This window comes from Myxocyprinus asiaticus, chromosome 1, assembly GCF_019703515.2.
Source record: "Myxocyprinus asiaticus isolate MX2 ecotype Aquarium Trade chromosome 1, UBuf_Myxa_2, whole genome shotgun sequence".
Lineage (NCBI taxonomy): Eukaryota > Metazoa > Chordata > Actinopteri > Cypriniformes > Catostomidae > Myxocyprinus > Myxocyprinus asiaticus.
In genome coordinates, this window is record NC_059344.1 from 12,552,356 (window position 1) to 12,574,688 (window position 22,333).

At 36.3% G+C, this 22,333-nt stretch overlaps 1 protein-coding gene across 1 annotated transcript; it reads right to left on the reverse strand.

The window, feature by feature from the left end:
* Positions 1-436: 436 nt before the first annotated feature.
* Positions 437-21,500, reverse strand: LOC127445630 (zinc transporter ZIP1). The gene is made up of 4 exons (XM_051705833.1): positions 21,135-21,500; positions 20,063-20,193; positions 9,157-9,462; positions 437-4,511 (listed from the first exon to the last, which is right to left on the reverse strand). Exons 1-4 carry the CDS (start codon positions 21,247-21,249, stop codon positions 4,158-4,160), a joined length of 906 nt encoding a protein of 301 aa, XP_051561793.1. The 5' UTR covers positions 21,250-21,500; the 3' UTR covers positions 437-4,157.
* Between the last annotated feature and the right edge of the window lie 833 nt (positions 21,501-22,333).

The window sequence follows — 22,333 nt, forward strand, 5'->3', positions numbered from 1 at the left end:
GATCAAAATGATTGCGCTTCAATTGATTTTGAAGACGCACATGTGCAAGTTAAGCGTGCGCAGCAGGCAAAGATGTGCAAGTGTTTAAAGCGCTCTCTCCAACAGTATGTCCTCACTCAAATGGTGCTTGAAAGCCAGTGAATAATTTTTCATGTTTCAATGAAACATAAGAATGAACCATTTAATTACATCATATTTCCCTCTTCCCAGTGTTACAGTACAGACATTCTGGGAGAGGATTCTCTGTTTGCGCAGTCTCAATAAACTGTGCAGCCGCTTGCACAACAGCAGCTCTACTCAGTAGTATAATGTGTGGTATCGGGACATTTTAACTAGAACAACATGAGTAAAGTATCTGACTTGATGTCAATCCTTTTACCCTCCTATGGTCATTTTTGACCGAAATCAATTTTTCAGATGTAATGAAAATGGTTTCCTTTATTTGAGTGGTACAAGACTTGGTGACTTCCTCCACTTGCCATCTGAACATACAAAAAAATAAAAAAATAAAATACAAATATTGGGCATGATTCAATAAGTCTAAGTGATCATAAAAAAGCGACACCTTTGGTCTTCGCAGTCAAAACTGACCGACCATTGAAATGTATGGGAAAGACCATAATACAGAGCAATTTTTTTTTTCTAAATCTGTCAAATAGATTCAATAAATCAGCTACAATGCAGATAAAACACGCATAGAAATTAAAGGGTGAGACTATAAAACATCCAGAGTGCAAAACACACACACACACACACAAATGAACTGGTGAGACTATAACACAGAGAATCTTTTTGAAAATTGTCAAATAAAACCAATAAATCAGCCACAATGCTAAACACACACACTCATAACATGATTTTCAAGTAATATTATTTATATTTTGTTCACCAGGTGGCAGCAATCTGCCTCTAATATAAACTCAGCAAAAAAAGAAACGTCCCTTTCTCAGGACACTGTATTTTAAAGATAATTTTGTAAAAATCCAAATAACTTCACAGATCTTTATTGTAAAGGGTTTAAACAATGTTTTCCATGCTTGTTCAGTGAACCATAAACAATCAATGAACATGCACCTGTGGAACGGTCGTTAAGACACTAACAGCTTACAGACGGTTGGCAATTAAGGTCACAGTTATAAAAACTTAGGACACTAAAGAGAACTTTCTACTGACTCTGAAAAACACCAAAAGAAAGATGCCCAGGGTCCCTGCTCATCTGAATGAACGTGCCTTAGGCATGCTGCATGGAGACATGAGGACTGCAGATGTGGCCAGGGCAATAAATTGTAATGTCCGCACTGTGAGACGCCCAAGACAGCGCTACAGGGAGACAGGAAGGACAGCTGATTGCCCTCACAGTGGCAGACCACGTGTAACAACACCTGCACAGGATCCGTACATCTGAATATCACACCTGCGGGACAGGTACAGTATGGCAACAACAACTGCCCGAGTTACACCAGGAACACACAATCCCTTCATCAGTGCTCAGACTGTCCGCAATAGGCTGAGAGAGGCTGTACTGAGGGCTTGTAGGCCTGTTGTTAGGAAGGTCCTTACCAGATATCACTGGCACTTTGTCGCCTATGGGCACAAACCCACCTTCGCTGGACCAGACAGGACTGGCAAAAAGTGCTCTTCACTGACAAGTTGCGGTTTTGTCTCACCAGGGGTGATGGTCGGACTCACGTTTATCGTCGAAGGAATGAGCATTACACCGAGGCCTGTACTCTGGAGCGGGATCGATTTGGAGGTGGAGGGTCCGTCATGGTCTGGGGCGGTGTGTCACAACATCATCAGACTGAGCTTGTTGTCATTGCAGGCAATCTCAACGCTGTGCGTTACAGGGAAGACATCCTCCTCCCTCATGTGGTACCCTTTCTGCAGGCTCATCCTGACATGACCCTCCAGCATGACAATGCCACCAGCCATACTGCTCGTTCTGTGCAAGACAGGAATGTCAGTGTTCTGCCATGGCCAGCGAAGAGCCCAGATCTCAATCCCACTGAGCACGTTTGGGACCAGTTGGATCGGAGGGTGAGGGCTAGGGCCATTCACCCCAGAAATGTCAGGGAACTTGGTGGAAGAGTGGGGTAACATCTCACAGCAAGAACTGGTAAATCTGGTGCAGTCCATGAGGAGGAGATGCACTGCAGTACTTAATGCAGCTGGTGGCCACACCAGATACTGACTGTTACTTTTTATTTTGACCCGGGACACATTATTCCATTTCTGTTAGTCACATGTCTGTGAAACTTGTTCAGTTTATGTCTTAGTTGTTGAATCTTTTTATGTTCATACAAATATTTACACACGTTAAGTGTGCTGAAAATAAAAGCAGTTGAAAGTGAGAGGATGTTTCTTTTTTTGCTGAGTTTGTCACATTCTCATATTTTCTGCATGTTTCAACTTATAGAAGTGTAGGTTTTGGTTTTTACTGTACTAAAGTTTAATAAATCTGCTTATTTGCATATGCAAATTAATGGTAAAACTGTAATGTAAAGAAATTTACATGTAAATAAGATCAAAATAGCATAAAATCCCAATTATTACTTCAGAGAAGAAGAAATGGGAGCATTATCATCATCATTAAAAAAAAAATAAAAAAAAGTTACACCTTTGCTCTTTCCGGTCAAAAATGACCAGGAGGGCCAAAGGTAGGGCTCATTTTTGAAAACCATTGGAGGGTTAATAAATGAATAATTCTTTTTGTGTGCCGGAAATCTGAAAATGGTCATAACAGTTTTGATTCAAATTAATGTATTTTCTCATTAAAACAAAAAGTCTAATAATCAGTAAAGGCAATTTTTTTTTTACACTATTCCATTTTTATTATTCCTACTTAGTAAGCAAAGATTGCACAATTTGATTACTGTACTGTAAAATACACCAAAACCACCTAAGGTTCCTTGCCATATAAATCTTGCTTTTTCATGTGGTTCACTTTGGAGATTGACTTTGAATTCAAATACTGAGGACCACTAAGACAAGACAGCAGATCTAGATGATATCCAGCAGGCTACAGGCCAGCAGATTCGTAGCATGATGCAAAATAAAGATCTAGCATAGAACAATCCTTTTAATTGTTCTTTCTCTTCAAGCAGCTTGTCAATGCTTTGAGTGCATTCTCTGCAACAGTTGGGCATCTTAAGGCAAAATATGGTATTGCAAGATAAAGAGTTCATGGTCATAAAGTAACTAGCGGTACTGTTTGGCTTGTTTAAGTGTTTTTGATCAGTGTGCTTTTCTTTTCTATATTAATTACAAATAAGCTTTGTTAAATGTTGTCGCATTCAGTTGCCTGTTAGGGAACATGCTCTGAAAACATGATTATTATAGATTGCAGTACGAGCATTCAATTCCTGACCAAGTTGTTTCTGCCTGCTTTTTTTTTTAACTGTTCATGTATTCATATGTATTAAATATGCTGCTCAATGATTCTGCAAACACAGTAAATAATCATACAATAATATGATTATGAAAAATATACATTGATGCTCTTTAATGAACACACAATATATGTTACCACTAAGTTCCAAATTTTGGAATCTTGTCTCTTATCTTTTGGAAAAATGTTTCTTAAAATAAATCAGAACATAAAAAAACAAACAAATAAAAAGTGTCAGTTAATGATCATATCATATGAAAATGTATACTAACATGTAAGTATCTGATCAGATCAGATCCAGAACCTGTTAGAAGGATTAATGTTATGCTGGTAAAGAAACACAAAGGTGGCATGAAAACATAATACTTCAGTTTTTCATCATTCAAATGTATCCAGTTAAAAAAAAAGGCGAAATGTTCCTGATCAAGTAAATAAATGTACTACAAGTACACATGACTACTTGTATGTTAGATTCATCAAGAATCTAGATTAAAAAAAAAAATATTAAAAATCCCCATAGTAAAAGGTTCAAGTATGAAAGTCCATTGAAAAGGCACCTTTTAAAATTAATTGTGAATTGATGTGTTAAAAGTAAAACAAAATGTATTTTTGTGTAGTTTTAAAAATGACACTCTCAGTTCCTTTTTAAAGCAAGCAAACAGAGTCTCTTATTGTCTTGAAATCACATGCCGTTTTGAAAGTCTCATCCAAGCGTGATCTCCTTAAGACGTCAGTTCTCCTGATACGGTTACAAAAATAAAAGTGTCTTTTAGCCCAGGAAACTCAGGCAGGCCATTACAGAGAACCCAAACAGAATGAAAAGGACTTTGAGCAGTGGCCGCTCTGGGGAGTTCAGCTCATGAGGAAGGATTTCGAGGAAGGTGATGTAGACAAAGGTTCCGGCTGCCAGTCCCTCCAGCACTGCCTGTATTAAAGCACCGGCCTCCAGCTCAGCCTCGATCACTATGATGCCGATGCCAATGCCGAGAGGAGACATCACAGCGAAGACCGTTACGTACAGAGCCACCCATAGGGGCTTGACTGTGCTTTGAACCAGCTTCACTGACAGACTGAAGACGATGATGCTTTTGTGGACGACGATAGCGATGCAGATTTCTAGCACCTAAACACAGAAAGCAAGAGAGGAGTCAAGAAAGTGAACATTTTGAAGGGCAGGAAATGACAATGCACAACAGTCCAACATATGACTCATGTGATATATTCATGTGATACGTCACATGAACGTTTGAAGTAGCCTAGTGGGCAAAGATCTGGGCTGGTAACTGAAATGTTGCAAGTTTTAAGAACTCGTGTCTGATCACCAAATGCAAAACGTTTGGATATGCAGAAGTCTGAATGACAATTGAAGCTTATCAATGAATTAGGAAAACTTCTGGCTGTTTCTCACTAAATGCTAATAAAAATTGTAAATCGTACGACTTTATGAAACGTAGAACCTTACGCACGAGTTGTACAGACTACTTTTGTGATTATTTTACGAGGCCATTTTGTACTTTTTGGAGCTTGACAGCTCCTGGTCACTGTGTGCCAGCATGAACATTCTTCAAAATTTCAGCAGAAAGACAGTTGTACAGGTTTACAGTAAATGAGGACCGAATTTTCCTTTTTTGCATGAACTATTCCTTTAACGTAGCAGCAATTTTACTCTTTATTTCATTAACTCTACAAGGAAATAAAACAGGACACCGGCAAAAGCATTAATTATTCTGAATGTGTCGGAAAAACCAGCAAGGAGACTGTCTGAACATTTTGTTCATTTATAGAGAGAAATGCACATTAGGGTTGTGCCGACAGACGATGATCTCAGGGATCAACGATGGTCAGAGTGATCCCCAATAGCTGAAGACATTTATTGGCTCGTTTTCCCATTAATGTATAAAATTATTATTATTATTATTATTATTATTATTATTATTATAAGGCTATTATTATTATCAAATTAATATTACAAATAACTTGCCTGTAGACACACAGACACGCGCTTGAAGAAACACACACTTTATAATATTATTAAGAACAGATGACAGGAAAGCCATCTATGCGCATGTATGACACGCTGCTTGTACGGAGGCGTGCAGTCTCGTGGAACACGTGCATGTAAAAGGTTCTCTTTGTTTGTTTCTGTCTTCTGAATTTTTTTGTTTTGTTGCAAGAACAGTATCGTCTATGAATGTTGCAAATGACCTCAGACATCTCAGCTCAGTAGGTGCTTTGAGTTCAGTTCGCTTTATTTCGACAGAGCAGTTCATTGTGACCACAACTGTGCAGCCTATATATTTGTGATTAAAACATAAAATAATACAAAAACACGTTCACCTCGAACCATGATTTATATTTCAGTGATTATTATCATCATTATAATTATTATGTTTACAATTATAATTGTTTTTATGTCTTCATTTGTGTAAGTAGTTTTCCGCCTGCATGTTTAGATGGACACTTGCCTGATGGTAAATGGAAAGGTAGTTACTTATATATATATATATATAAATAAGTGCCCTACCGATATATATTAGCCTTTCACCGATATATCGGTATCGGCGTATATTTTACCGATACCGATGCGCCGATATGAAAACTTTTTTTTAGAACATATAATGCAGAAAACAATGCTTTAGAATTGGTGTCATTACATAGTTTGTCCAGCAGAGTGCGCTCCAACTCCTTTGTTTACAGAGCTGAACTGACAGTGGCTCTGCAGACAGGGCGGAGTTGAGCTGTGTCTCGGTAAGTTAACTAGTTTGTGAAATACATACTGGAAAGTTAATAAACAATGACCCCATCATTTTCCCTTTTCAATATAACTAATTTGTTTACTCTGTCCCTGACAACCATGTCACTCATGTCTGTTTGCTGTTAGCCAGCTATAGTTTGTCAGTGCAGTCAGTAATGTAGCAGATTAAAAGGTAAACATCAGAGCATCTTTTTGCAGCTCATCAGACAATGGTGTGGTGGTGGATTGTGCCTGATGAGTGTTGATTTCATGCTATGTTGTTATGTAGTTGGTGAGACACAATACTGGAAAGTAAAATAAACAACGTCTGTCTTTTACTCTCCGTGACAACGAGCTTATAGCTAACTAGCTAATCACATAGCTACTTTCATTGTTGTAAGCTGAGTGAAAGTTAATGTGTAAACATGTATTCACCAAACTGTTTTGTTCAGGATTCACAGTTTGGTACCCCCTTCAACCGAACAATTCCAGTCGTTGCATTTATAAAATGTAATATTTAAAAGTCTGGTTTTCCACTGTTGAAAGTTTCCCCTGAACTTGTATAGCAGAATACGGTGTAACACCGCTGCTGCTGTTTATCTCTTGACTCGGCAGTATTAATATAGTCAGAATTTGACTGATACTAAACAGTACTGATGTTTATTTAGCTATTTATTTTATTTTTATTTATTCTTTATTTTAATGCTCAGCATTTGACTGATACTAAACAATACTGATGTTTATTAAGCTTTTTATTGTATTTTTATTTATTCTTTATTTTCTCAGTGTTCATTTCTAGAATTTGTTGACAATGTATAATAATAATGTCAAATATTCTTTGAAAAAAATATTTGTTTCAGAAAGCAGCCTTCGGAGTACCTTTGCATAGTCATATCGGTGCAAAATCGGTGAAAAATCCACATAGAAAAGGTCTGTTTTCATTCCAGCTCAATCGGCTACCATATCGGTAATCGGTGAATTTTCCCCTCTCTAAAATCAGTCTCAAAAAATCCCATATCGGTCGGGCTCTAATATATATATATATATATATAATTATTTTGATCACTTTTGATCATTATTTTATTTGCTTTTTTGTTTCGTTTGGAGTGCAATTTGAATTTAGAAATTTTTAATACATTTATTTAATTTTCAATGCAAAAATCACTAAATCAAAATATTAACCGAAACCTCAGCCCGGAAGTTGTCGATGTAATTTTATATTGCAAGATTATATATATATATAGTGAAGGAGGGAACAAAACAAATTGATTCACACATAGGATGTATTTTCCCGGACAACGAAATACCCGGCCGGTAGAGAATGCACAGATGAAGTAGGTTAGTTTCCAAAGAGATGTTGCCCTTCACAACTGTTGTAAAGCCATCTTTCAAAAAGTTGAACAACACACATTTTAACTGCACTTAATTTTTTTCCAGTTTCATTTGAATTTTTAGTTAAAATAAAAGTTCAAAGTTTGAAATCAAGCTGCCTTGCTTTATTGTGTAGACTTAACCCTAACCCTGCCTAATGAAAATTACCCCATAGTACCAACTAGCGTTCAATCAGCGGTAATGACGGTGTTCGTCGGTTTCCTGTGGAGTTTTTTTTTCTGCGACCAACCAAAACTTGACTCTTCTCATCCACTAACGTTTGGTCGACTATCGGGGGCAGCCCTCGATTCAAGGTCTCAAAAATTACATAAATAATACACCTAAAAAGTTGTCACAAAAGGAAAAACACTTTAAAGGGATCGTTCACCCAAATATGACAATTGTCTCATAACTTACTCATCCTCATGCCATCCCAGATGTGCATGACTTTCTTTCTTCTGCAGAACACAAAGATTTTTAGAAAAATATCTCAGCTTTGACAGGAAGATTTTTGGGTGAACTAACACTTTAATGTACATTTTTGAAGCTGGGTACAAAAGCAATTCGCAAAACTAAAACCAACTTCACCGCACTAATGCTACCATTTCAGCATTTGTGTGTGGATTACTGCTCCTTCTTCAGTGTAATTATGGCTGGTGGTTAGTATCAGGTCTGCGTGTGCAATTGCACCACACCCCCACCCCCAGCAAACCTTTTGAAAACACTTCAAGAGTTACCGAATGTATAGGAGATGTAAGATGATTTAGAATAAAGAAGTAGTGGGATGATCAATAAATTAATATGCAATCATGTAATCCATAAAAGAGTAACAATAATCTGATTAGGAGTATTTAAAATGTCATTTAATTCAATTACAAATAATGATTTTTGTAATCAGATTACGTAATCCAGATTACATGTAATCCTTTACTAGTACCCAGGACTGGATGCTTGTATGAAAAAGAGCAGTGTGAAGATTCCTCAAAATCTTTTTTCCTTTGGTGTCGCAAAAAGTCCGAAAGAAAGTCTTATGGGTTTAGTACAGCATGAGGGTTAGTAAAAAAGTACAGAATTTGTATTTTTGGGTGAACTATTCCTTTAACATAGTCCTATTTTAAGGCAATTCTAACTCTCTATTTTAAAAACAAATAAAACAAAGAAAAAAGATTATATTCTACTATGCTGCTCTTTTATTTTTATTTTTTACCACTCTAACAAGTTTATGAGGCAATAAGACAGGATACAAATTTAAATAATATGGAACAAAATGTGCTCCAAAACCAACATTGTATGCTTGGGGGAAAATTACTTGGAAACACACACAAATATGACGCTTGTTTTATTGTAATAGTCACATTGGTGCTGAAGGTCGAGCAGGGATTTTGCTTTAACATTTATCCAAAAGAGACGATAAGTGGGTTATATAACTACATTAAACTGCAGTATGTCTGCTGTCTGAGGGAATTTTTGGACAGATAAAGCCCTACAACAGCACAATGATCTGAAGTCTCAATGCTAACCAGACCTGTAAACAGCATTCCTTAACTGGAACGCTGTAAACCTTTGAACCTAAATCCTTGTCCAAGATTAGCATCAATACAGTGACTCAAAACTGAGTTGTCAAAAATAACAAAAAACTCTGTGAGGAACCTAAATAAATCACCTTGGTGTCTGTGGTCTGCAAGCCGATGGCCAAACCCTCAAACACTGAGTGGAGGGAGAGAGACAGGAAGAGCATGAAGGAACGGAAGGACGAGTGTGCATGTAGATCCACATGGACGTGGTGGCCACTCCCCTCCAGGTCATTCAGCGAGTGATTTCCATGAGCATGTCCGTGGCCCTCAGGTGCCAAAAGAGGAGCCGTTTCCTCGTTTCTGCGTCCCTCTGTGCAGCTGAGGACTATTTTTTCCAAGATCAGGACTGTGAAGAAGCCACAAGCCATGATGAATTCTGCGAGAGGGAAGCCCTCCTGGTACATAAGGAGAATCAGTATTAGTAACAAGTAACATACATCAGTAATTAAAGGAATAGTTCACTCTGATTGACTCGCCCTCATGTTGTTCCAAACCCTTATGAGTTTTTTGTTTCCATGTAACACAAAAGGAGTAATTTTGAAGAATCTTCAAGCTGCTCTTTCCAATAAAACAAAAGCGAGCAGGGACCAAGAACTGTTAAACTCCAAAAAAAGCACCATTAAATAAAGCACCATAAAAGTAGTCCATGCCAACTTGTGCACAATACTCCAAGTCTTTTCAAGCCATTTCATAGCGTAATATGAGGAACTACCTTTATGGCGCAGCTCTCAAATCTCATTTGTGATATCACATATTCAAACTGGTTGTGTCACATTTGGTTACGGGACAATGGTGAACTAATTGAATTTAGTAAAATAATAAGATTTGAGAACTACGATGGAGATGGGGAAGATTATCAGCGAATAATTAATCTTTTTTCTAGTGGACAAAAATAGGGAAAATATGATTATGAAAATTAAAGGGATAGTTCACCCAAAAATTAATATTTTTGAATCATTTACTCACCCTCATGCCATCCCAGATGTGTGACTTACTTTCTTCAGAAGAACACAAACAAAGCTTTTTAGAAAAATATCTCAGCTTTGTAGGTCCATACAATGCAAGTAAATAGTGATCAGACCTTTGTAGCTCCAAAAATCACATAAAGGAAACATAAAAGTAATCCATAAGACTCCAGTGTTTAAATCAATGTCTTCTGAAGTGGTATAATAGGTGTGGGTGAGAAACAGAACAATATAAGTCCTTTTTTACTCTAAATCTCTACTTTAACTTTCACTTTCAGATGTGAAAGTGAAACTAAACAGGCACTACATGAGACTATCAGATGTAAAGGTGAAAGTGGAAAAAAAAAAGACTTACATTTTGATCTGTTTGTCACCCACACCTATTATATCGCTTCTGAAGATTTGTGGAGCTATAAATGTCTGATCACCATTCACATGCATTGTATGGACCAACAGAGCTGAAATATTCTTCTAAAAATCTTTGTTTGTGTTCAAAAGAAGAAAGAAAGTCAAACACATCTGGGATGGCATGAGGGTGAGTAAATGATGAGAGAATTTATATTTTTGGGTGAACTGTTCCTTTAAATGTGACCTACAACCTTAAGAGAGCTCAAACTCTTGTTTATACTGTATTTTGTTTTTGGTCATATTCCCCTGGTCACTTTATGCTTTCATTGTATGGAAAAGAACAGCATAAACATTTTTTATTATTATTATTTCTCCTCCTGTGTTCCACAGTAAAAAGAAAATCATATTTGTTTGCAATAACATGAGGGTGAGTAAATAACAACAGGATTTCCTATTTGGTCTGTTTTTAGCTCTATAAATGGAACAGTTTGGTCTAAACCAGAGGTCTGTACCATGAAGCCGGTTTCGGTGGCTAACCAGGTAAGTTTTAGTTTAGTTTGCCTCAACCCCAGGTTTTAGGTACCATGAAAGTTGGTCAGCTTTTAGCGGTGTTCATCGCCATAGCAACTTATGCTACACGGCTAGCCCGCTCCGTATCAAGTTTTGTTCTGGATTACAGATGCTGAACCAATCAGCTGTGAGTAAAATGACAACTCTGACGCAATCAAGTCACTCCTCCGTGTCTTAAAACACACTTCTTAGAAATCTTAGAAATCAACAAAATCGACTCTTCATGATAAATTATTTATTTGAGAATCTAAATGTAGATTTTCAGCAGATAGAGTATTTTATTTAAAATGTAATTGCTTTTCATTTACCCTCTTTAGCATAAACTTTCTTTGAAAATATAAACATAATATATTAGGCTATCTATAAAACAGCCAGTAAGATGGATTAGTATGATACCTGCAAAATATAATAGTTTTTAAAATATTAAAAGCTCAAGATTATTTTGGAAAGGGGTGAATGCCACCCAAACCCCTTCTTTCTTTCATGGACTCGAGATGAACACACAGTATTTTACTTGAAGTTATAATAATATAAGCAATAAGCAATATAAGAAGTACACAAATTACGTCTTTTATAAAAAGAACAAATACGTCTTATTATTGCATTCAGTAATCCAAGTGCTCACTTTTTAATTAATCAATAGTAGCCTTTTTTATGCTTTTTATTTGTGCATTTTCTTTTACTAAAGACAATGTACAAATTGTACATCAAGAAAGTTAAAAAAACACAATGTTATTTTGAATAACCATATCAAATAACCATTCACAACACATTCTATAAATGACATGTGTAATTAATTCATTTACATGTTATATTTTATTTCAAATAACATGGAAAGAAAGTTAAGGCATCACTTTTTAAAAAAAATATTAAATGAGATAGGACATCATACCTCATATTTTAACCAATTTTGTTCAAAAATCAAGAATCTGAAGGAAATAAATCCCATTTATGTTCACATTCCAGACTTTTATTATTAATTTTAAATGTTACTTTCTCTCCATCTTTTAAATTGTGGGGGTTTTGGTTTAAGCCAATTTTTTTGTTATCTGTTTCAAAGCTGCTATTCTGATTACCCTAAATATATTTTGTTCAGTTTTATTTCTTAAGGACATTGGCATTTGACCCAAAATAAGTTTTCTGGATGTATTTCGTTTGTGCAGTTAAATATTAAATTAACCTGTCTAATCACTTCATTCCAATACGTTGTCAATTTAGAGCACTCGTGTAGAATTTGACTGTAATGAGCTTTTTTTCTCCACAATTTCTCCACCAATCCCCTTTTACCATGCTGTTGTATTTACTTTGAATAATAGGTGTTATAAAAAAAATCTTATTTGTATCTTCCAAGCATAATCCTCCAAACACTGGTTGAGTAGTATGGAATGTATTATGTGATATTTCTTCCCGGTCTTGCGGACTAATTTTTAATTTTAATTCATCCTCCCACCTACATATAATTTTATTCAGAGTGTCCTGTATATCTCTTTCAAGTGCACTCTTTAAAATTCCTAACATTTTTATTGGATTAGTTGTATTGTATGTACAATTATATAATTTATTTATGGATGCATTTCCTTTTTTATTTATTTTACTTTAACTTCTGTTAATAAATATCTTCTTACCTGTAAATAGTTTAAAATTTGTGAATTTTTTGCTAGGTTTGAAAAGGTATCCATTCCTTTATCAGTAAACAGTTGGTGATATCTTTTCAGATCTCTATCTGCCTATAACTTAAATGTATTACCTTACCAATTTGGCATGAAATCTGGATCTTTAGCAATTTCTTGTAAATATTAATTTTATAATTTTTCCAACTCTAAAAGTACTATTAATACAAATATTATCTATTGATTTAAATGTGTTGCTTTGTTTGGGTAGGAACAGGGATATACTAATAGGTTCCCCCAATTGATACATTTCCATCTTTCTCCATTTCACTTTAGATTCTTCATTCATCCAAATTAATATAGGTTGAATTTGGGCAGTTTTATAATAATGTATTACATTTAGGAATTCTAGTCTAGGCTTTTTGACTTAACATAAAAATTTTAAGACTAATTCTATGGTTTCCTATTATCCCATATACAGGTGCATCTCAATAAATTAGAATGTCGTGGAAAAGTTCATTTATTTCAGTAATTCAACTCAAATTGTGAAACTTGTGTATTAAATAAATTCAATGCACACAGACTGAAGTAGTTTAAGTCTTTGGTTCTTTTAATTGTGATGATTTTGGCTCACATTTAACAAAAACCCACCAATTCACTATCTCAAAAAATTAGAATACATCATAAGACCAATAAAAAAAATATTTTTTAGTGAATTGTTGGCCTTCTGGAAAGTATGTTCAATTACTGTATATGTACTCAATACTTGGTAGGGGCTCCTTTTGCTTTAATTACTGCCTCAATTCGGCGTGGCATGGAGGTGATCAGTTTGTGGCACTGCTGAGGTGGTATGGAAGCCCAGGTTTCTTTGACAGTGGCCTTCAGCTCATCTGCATTTTTTGGTCTCTTGTTTCTCATTTTCCTCTTGACAATACCCCATAGATTCTCTATGGGGTTCAGCTCTGGTGAGTTTGCTGGCCAGTCAAGCACACCAACACCATGGTCATTTAACCATCTTTTGGTGCTTTTGGCAGTGTGGGCAGGTGCCAAATCCTGCTGGAAAATGAAATCAGCATCTTTAAAAAGCTGGTCAGCAGAAGGAAGCATGAAGTGCTCCAAAATGTTTTGGTAAACGGGTGCAGTGACTTTGGTTTTCAAAAAACACAATGGACCAACACCAGCAGATGACATTGCACCCCAAATCATCACAGACTGTGGAACATTAACACTGGACTTCAAGCAACTTGGGCTATGAGCTTCTCCACCCTTCCTCCAGACTCTAGGACCTTGGTTTCCAAATGAAATACAAAACTTGCTCTCATCTGAAAAGAGGACTTTGGACCACTGGGCAACAGTCCAGTTCTTCTTCTCCTTAGCCCAGGTAAGACACCTCTGACGTTGTCTGTGGTTCAGGAGTGGCTTAACAAGAGGAATACGACAACTGTAGCCAAATTCCTTGACACGTCTGTGTGTGGTGGCTCTTGATGCCCTGACCCCAGCCTCAGTCCATTCCTTGTGAAGTTCACCCAAATTCTTGAATCGATTTTGCTTGACAATCATAAGGCTGCGGTTCTCTTGGTTGGTTCTGCATCTTTTTCTTCCACACTTTTTCCTTCCACTCAACTTTTTGTTAACATGCTTGGATACAGCACTCTGTGAACAGCCAGCTTCTTTGGCAATGAATGTTTGTGGCTTACCCTCCTTGTGAAGGGTGTCAATGATTGTCTTCTGGACAACTGTCAGATCAGCAGTCTTCCCCATGATTGTGTAGCCTAGTGAACCAAACTGAGAGACCATTTTGAAGGCTCAGGAAACCTTTGCAGGTGTTTTGAGTTGATTATCTGATTGGCATGTCACCATATTCTAATTTTTTGAGATGGTGAATTGGTGGGTTTTTGTTAAATGTGAGCCAAAATCATCACAATTAAAAGAACCAAAGACTTAAACTACTTCAGTCTGTGTGCATTGAATTTATTTAATACACGAGTTTCACAATTTGAGTTGAATTACTGAAATAAATGAACTTTTCCATGACATTCTAATTTATTGAGATGCACCTGTATATTTACAAAGTAGTACATTCCATTGTCTAAAAACACTTTTTGATGTACTAACATAGGAAAATAAACTTAGGGAGAATTTTCATCTTTATAATCTATTCATTTTGTAATCAATAATAGCCTATATTTATTTGTAAAAGTTTTGAATGATATACAAAGTTTTCAATTCAAATAAATATAAAAGCTCTTATATTTTAAATAAATTGAAGCTTTTAAAATTAATAAGCCTGTCTGTTCTTGTTGTGGGCCTATATGAATTCACTTATGCATTGATATACCAGCTGTTTTTTATATATACACTGGCAGCCAAATGTTTGGAATAATGTACAGATTTAGCTGTTTCAGAAGGAAACTGGTACATTAATTCAACAAAGTGGCATTCAAATGATCACAAAGTATAGTCAGGTCATTACTGATGTAAAAAAACAGCACCATCACTATTTGAAAAAAGTCATTTTTAATCAAATCTAGACAGGCCCCATTTCCAGCAGCCATCACTCCAACATCCTATCCTTGAGTAATCATGCTAAATCGCTAATTTGGTACTAGAAAATCACTTGCCATTATATCAAACATGGTTGAAAGCTATTTGGTTTGTTAAATGAAGGTTAACATTGTCTTTGTGTTTGTTTTTGAGTTGCCACAGTATGCAATAGACTGGCATGTCTAAAGGTCAATATTAGGTAAAAAATGGCAAAAAAGAAACAGCTTTCTCTAGAAACTCATCAGTCAATCATTGTTTTGAGGAATGAAGGCTATACAATGCTTGAAAGTGCCAAAAAACTGAAGAATTCATACAAAGGTGTACACTACAGTCTTCAAAGACAAAGGACAACTGGCTCTAACAAGGACAGAAAGAGATGTGGAAGGCCAGATGTACAACTAAACAAGAGGATAAGTACATCAGAGTCTCTAGTTTGAGAAATAGATGCCTCATGTCCTCAGCTGACAGCTTCATTGAATTCTACCCGCTCAACACCAGTTTCATGTACAACAGTAAAGAGAAGACTCAGGGGTGCAGGCCTTATGGGAAGAATTGCAAAGAAAAAGTCACTTTTGAAACAGAAAAACAAAAAGAAAAGGTTAGACTGGGCAAAGAAACACAGACATTGGACAGCAGATAATTGGAAGAGTGTTATGGATCTTAACCCCATTGAGCTTTTGTGGGATCAGCTAGACTGTAAGGTGTGTGAGAAGTGCCCAACAAGACAGCCATATCTATGGCAAGTGCTACAGGAAGTGTGGGGTGAAATGTCACCTGAGTATCTGGACAAACTGACAGCTAGAATGCCAAGGATCTGCAAAGCTGTCATTGCTGCACGTGGAGGATTTTTTAATGAGAACTCTTTGAAGTAGTTTAATTTTTCACATTATTAATGTCCTGACTATACATTGTGATCAGTTGAATGCCACTTTTGTGATTAAAAGTACCAATTTCTTTCCGTAAGAGCAAAATCTGTACATTATTCCAAACTTTTGGCCACTAGTGTATATACGTATCACATTAAGAATTGTTTGCAGCAGTCCTCTAGAGCTCTCGTAGCATCCACTGTTTCTTCTTGTTGTGTAAATGTCTTTAATTGCTTCATAATTTTACAGTTATCCCTTGTACTGTGTAAATAATGTGTTTTAAGTCTTCATGATTACATGCTGAACTCTTAAGCAGTGTAAATGCATTTTAATTTTTTTATATTTTTAAAACAATGACTTTAAATGAATTTAAATTCTTATTATCATAATCATCAGCTTTCAGCAGAGAAGTAAATCCTGCTAAGTCTCTCACCAGAAGTGAATCGCGTTCTCTCACATGATTGGTTGTGCGCTGCAAACATCACTCATTCATCTGCACGAGCGTGTAATCTAATCTTTAACTCAGAGTTGACAGAGAAAGTTGATGAGCTGCATCATGGTACCAATTAAGCCTGATTGGATTTGTTTGAATTTGTCAACCTGAAACCAATCCTGAAACCCTGAGTTCGTTCAGCAACCTTCATGATACAGGCTTCAGGGGTTTCCAAACTGGGGTGCTGGAACACCCAGGGGGCCACAAGAGGGCACTAGGGGGTTCATGAAATTTTTAAGAGAGAGAGAGAGAGAGAGAGAGAGAGAGAGAGAGAGAAAAGATTTTACAAAATGGATCACATTTAAATGTCACGTTTAATATCTTAACTTATCAGATTAACTACAATGGTGAATGCTATGTTTCAACTTCATACTGTAAAAGTGTACAGTTGTGCTCAAAAGTTTGCATACCCTTGGAGAATTGGTAATATATGTACCAATTTTAAATAAAACATTGAGTGGGCAGGCAAAACACATTTCTTTTATTTCTTATGGGATTCATATTCAACTGTAGTTTATAACAGAATGGCACAATCATAAAACAAAACATGGCAACAATGAAAAAAATGAAATGACCCCTGTTCAAAAGTCTGCATACCCTTAGTTCTTAATACTGTGTATTGCCCCCTTTAGCATCAATGACAGCGTGCAATCTTTTGTAATAGGCCCCAAATTCTTGCAGGTGGTATAGCTGCCCATTCGTCTTAGCAAAATGCCTCCAGGTCATGCAAAGTCTTTGGTCGTCTTGCATGAACCGCACGTTTGAGATCTCCCCAGAGTGGCTAGATGATATTAAGGTCAGGAGACTGATGGCCACTCCAGAACCTTTACTTTTTTCTGCTGTAACCACTGGAGGGTCAACTTGGCCTTGTGCTTAGGGTCATTGTCGTGCTGGAAAGGCCAAGAGCATCCCATGCGCAGCTTTCGTGCAGAAGAATGCATATTGTCTGCCAGTATTTTCTGATAACATGCTGCATTCATCTTGCAATCAATTTTCACAAGATTCCCCATGCCTTTAGAGCTCACACACCCCCAAAACATCAGTGAGCCACCACCATACTTCACAGTGGGGATGGTAATCTTTTCACTATAGGCCTTGTTGACCCCTCTCCAAACATAGTGCTTATGGTTGTGACCATAAAGCTCTATTTTGGTCTCGTCACTCCAAATTACAGTGTGCCAGAAGCTGTGAGGCATGTCAAGGTGTTGTCAGGCATATTGTAACTGGGCTTTTTTGTGGTATTGGCGCAGTAAAGGCTTCTTTCTGGCAACTTGACCATGCAGCTCATTTTTGTTCAAGTATCGTCGTATTGTGCTCCTTGAAACAACCACACCGTCTTTTTCCAGAGCAGCCTGTATTTCTCCTGAGGTTACCTGTGGGTTTTTCTTTGTATCCTGAACAATTCTTCTGGCAGTTGTGGCTGAAATCTTTCTTGGTCTACCTGACCTTGGTTTGGTATCAAGAGATCCCCGAATTTTCCACTTCTTAATAAGTGATTGAACAGTACTGACTGGCATTTTCAAGACATAAATGATATCTTTTTATATCCTTTTCCATCTTTATAAAGATCCATTACCTTGTTACGCAGGTCTTTTGACAGTTCTTTTCTGCTCCCCATCGCTCAGTATCTAGCCTGCTCAGTGCATCCACGTGAGAGCTAACAAATTCACTGACTATTTATACACAGACACTAATTCCAATTTAAAAAGCCACAGGTGTGGGAAATTAACCTTTAATTGCCATTTAAACCTGTGTGTGTCACCTTGTGTGGCTGTAACAAGGTCAAATATTCAAGGGTATGTAAACTTTTGATCAGGGCCATTTGGTTGATTTCTGTTATCATTATGATTTAAAAAGGAGCCAAACAACTATGTGATAATAAATGGCTTCATATGATCACTATCCTTAAATAAAAGACAGTTCTTTTGCATGATCAGTCATATTTTCAAAATCAATGCCAAAATTTCTGCTAAGTCTCTCCAAATTTCTGCCAGGGTATGCAAACTTTTGAGCACAACTGTATTACTGTTTCATTCTTTCAAAAGCAGGGACTAAAAACTAAATGTTTTTCATTTCGGTTTGTTCTGAGCAAAAACTGTATTTTTTTTGTTCCAATTCAGAAGTTCTGCAGCCTCCTTTCCAAAAGGTTACCGGTTAGAACAAAATAAAAGAACGGTTAATAATGTTCTTTTAAAAATGATAGTACTCTGCGCTAAGGGTGGGTGAAATACCAATTGCAGTGTTGCCAGATCTCGCAAGCAAAACAAGCGACCTGGTCTGGAAAACCAAGCCCAAAATATGCCACTTGCCTCACCAAAATAAGCAAAAACAATCTATTTTTTTCCCCCTTGTGATGGATTTATCAGCATAGAAATCATAACAAGCAGTTAATTAACAGTTAAGTATAATTTTATTTACAGATCTGCTTCTGAGTCAAAACCCAGCAGCAACAAATCTGCATTAATGCATAATATCTAACAATAATTTAGTGAAGACTTGGAAACAACTGAGAAATGTACGTTTTTGCTTTTATCTGGATTAGCTGTGCATGTATATGTAGTATTTATACATAGTTGTTAAAAGGTCTTCATTCACATGCGACACCCACAACGGGCAGTTAGGCAAAGAAATGTGTGATGCAGCAGTTTCCTTCAGGATCAAAGCACGTTTCATTTTTTCATGCAACATGAAGTGGTATAGTTCCAAAAATGTACTGTGATAAACCCTTTGTCTTTTTGTTTCATGAAAAAATTACTGGAATGAAATTAACCGTTTATAACCAGTCACCAGCATTTAAAAATAACATTTTCACTCTGGAACAATTGAAAATCACTTTGTTCCGGTTTTCGGTTATGTTCTGCTAAAAATTTCGTTCGTTTTCGGTTTTCATTCCTTGAACCGTTTTTAGTCCCTATTCAAAAGACTGTTAGGAAATCATTAGATTAATCTTTATTATTTTATTGGCAACCATTATTAAATAACAAAAAAACATTTTAATTTCTTTACAAAATTTCATCACATTGAACTGAGTAATCTTTAATAAAATAAAATAAACAATATTTTAAGCTTTATTAATTAAATTTGGTTAAACATTACACAATTTAATTTAATTTGATAGAATTTTAAATGAAATTGAAACACGTAAATCTTAAAAATAAGTACAATATATATATATTATTGGACAAATTCATTTGAAAACATCTCTCTTTAGGTCTATACATCTAATTGTGGGTAGAAAAAAAAAATATCCCATCAATTAAATACAAATTACATATTTTCAATTCTCCATTTACATTTATACATTTGGCAGACACTCTTAGCCAAAGCAACTAACTGTATTCATGGATATTATTTTTATTTATTTAATATTTTTATCAGTTTGTGTGTTCCCTGGGAACTGAACCCAATTAGCAGGACTATATATTATTTATACATTTAAAAAATATATTGCTGCCTCTGTATCTTAGGAATGGGGCCCTTCACAAGGCATTCATCATATTTTGTGCACCTTGGAATCGAAAAGTTTGAAAACCCTTGATCTAAACTATTCCTTTGACAGAGTAATTTTATATTTGCTAGAAATAATTTGGCAAGCTCACATCAAGGCCTTGTTTTTGTAGTTCCTCATGTATGTCGGACAGGTAGTCTGGGATGATGTCTAAAAGACAGGCGGACAGGAAGACGCCTCCTGCAAAACAGCTCACAAAACTCAGCACTGCCCTGTGGATTGCTGAAGACGAAGAAAAGACAAAATCAAAGACATGTTACATTGATTAATGGTGCCACTGATTGGTGCAATCTTTTCCCAATCATGCCTTTCAGCTTATCAGCCAAAGTAAATGCAATATTCATCAGAAGCCAAAAATAAATAAAGGAAATCCCATGGTATATGAGGAAAGGATGGGCATTTTTAATGATTCACAACTTAAACTGTAGGGCGTAGCTAAGGAGTAACCTGCAGTAAGCTGCTTGACTAAGCAGAGCCCTAAAGTTAAAAGCTAACTCAACTGCTGAGCTAATGACATTTACTCACCTAAAATATGTTCAAGTCACTCAGTGTGAAAACCACCAATTTACACATGCTATTCCAGTTTCACACGTGGCTGTTTGTAACCTCTCACCATCTAAGGTAAAGACCACAATCAGACCGGATAAAACATATCTGGGTAACTAGGGATCATGTTTGTTATAATGCATGTTTAGCAGCAGTTTTTTGCTGGTTAAGCAGCAGAACAAGAGTTTCACTTCCACTTCAAAGGGCATCTGTGAATCGGGTACAATGCTTGTTTTAGAGTAGTAAAGCATTATGCTCTGTCAGGTGACTCTCATGTGTCTGTCCTTGTATGAAGCAATGATTGAGCAACTGTATGTGGTGTAGTAAAACATACATAAATACATACATATGCATGCATAAATGAACACATACACATAAATAATTAACCACATACATACAGCACTACATATATGAACACATGCAAATACATACAAGTATATTTACTGACATCCATTAACACATACATGAAGAGATACATGAGTAGCTGACAAATAAAAATAAATAAAATAACGTATGTTACAATACATTTCGTAGTGGTGGCGGCGGCAACAACAACAACAACAACAACAACAACAACAACAACAACCAGTACTTTTTCTAGTAAGATTATAAATTACCTGTTCCACTTGAGTCTTGAAACCATTTCATCCGCGCTGGGATGAACCCAAAAATTAGCGTTAAGAACAGCAGCCCAACCAGCGCTCCCACTTTGACCTGCAGCAGGTAATCCATGACCAAAATACATTCATATAAAAATGAAACTAAATGTAAACAAGCAGGAGAAAGAGGACAGGCGCCTCTGTGAAACACTGATTAAAAATATGTAACTAAACGTCTCATTATAAAGAGCCGTCTCTGAACGATAAACCCCATGTTTCTGATTTTTATAATAGTTTAGACTAGAGGTTCATTCTGGTCAGATTATCTTCCTGCATGCTTACGCGCTGATGACTGTCCACTCACTACATGTCGGTCACTCCTTCGGCCCGCCTCTTGCATTATGACGTCTCACATCTGGCTTTCATTTACTCTATTCTAGGCGTATAAGGTTAAGCATCTAGCACTGCAGTTATGGCCATATTTCCGTGGTTAGATTAAACATAAATGCGAATGACAATTTAATAATGTGTATATATCTAAAATGAGGCAAGAAACGTTGTTGTTTGCACGAATTTTAAATGAGCATTTGTTAATACGGAGCCGCAGAGCGCCCTCTGTAGGAATTATTATGTTACTTCAATGACAAGATCAACTAGTTATTTAACTGCATTCAGTTTCTGTTTGAACTGCAGGACACGAGTGGCGATTCCCTGTATGACTAATTCCACATGCTTGTCTTGTGACTGAGGAACTAGTCATATCAGCATGGGTGTATCATTTAGATTGGTTGCTGTGTGGTTACTATTTTATTTATAATTCTTTTATAGAGGAAACTAAAAGAGAGTTATAATTGCTCAACCTAAATCAAGTTGAATGCTTGATTATTTGGCTTTTGTAAGTCTTGAATGAGTTACAGTACTTCAATAACTATATGCACTTCTTTGTGTCTTTCAAAAGTTTGAAGGTATATAGAATAGTTACTTACGCGTACTTATTCTTTATCATTCACTCCTGCCTAATGCACTGGTTTGTTATTTCCTTCTGCATTCATCATTCGTTCAGTTTACCTGTTACTCTAAATAGATTTTCTGTTCCTTTTTATAATTCAAGTCAGTTGATCTCTCTCCAAGTGTTAATGATTTGATTTCAAGAGTGTATGAAACTTCCCAAACAAGATTGAAGGGAATAGTTCACCCACAAATGAAAATTCTCTCAT

Coding starts and splice junctions, on each gene's coding strand:
- LOC127445630 (XM_051705833.1), bottom strand. CDS start 21,249: ATGGATTACCTGCTGCAGGTCAAAGTGGGAGCGCTGGTTGGGCTGCTG. Junction 20,194..21,134: donor TCAAGACTCAAGTGGAACAG/GTAATTTATAAT, acceptor CTTCGTCTTCAG/CAATCCACAGGGCAGTGCTG. Junction 9,463..20,062: donor TACAAAAACAAGGCCTTGAT/GTGAGCTTGCCA, acceptor CTTATGTACCAG/GAGGGCTTCCCTCTCGCAGA.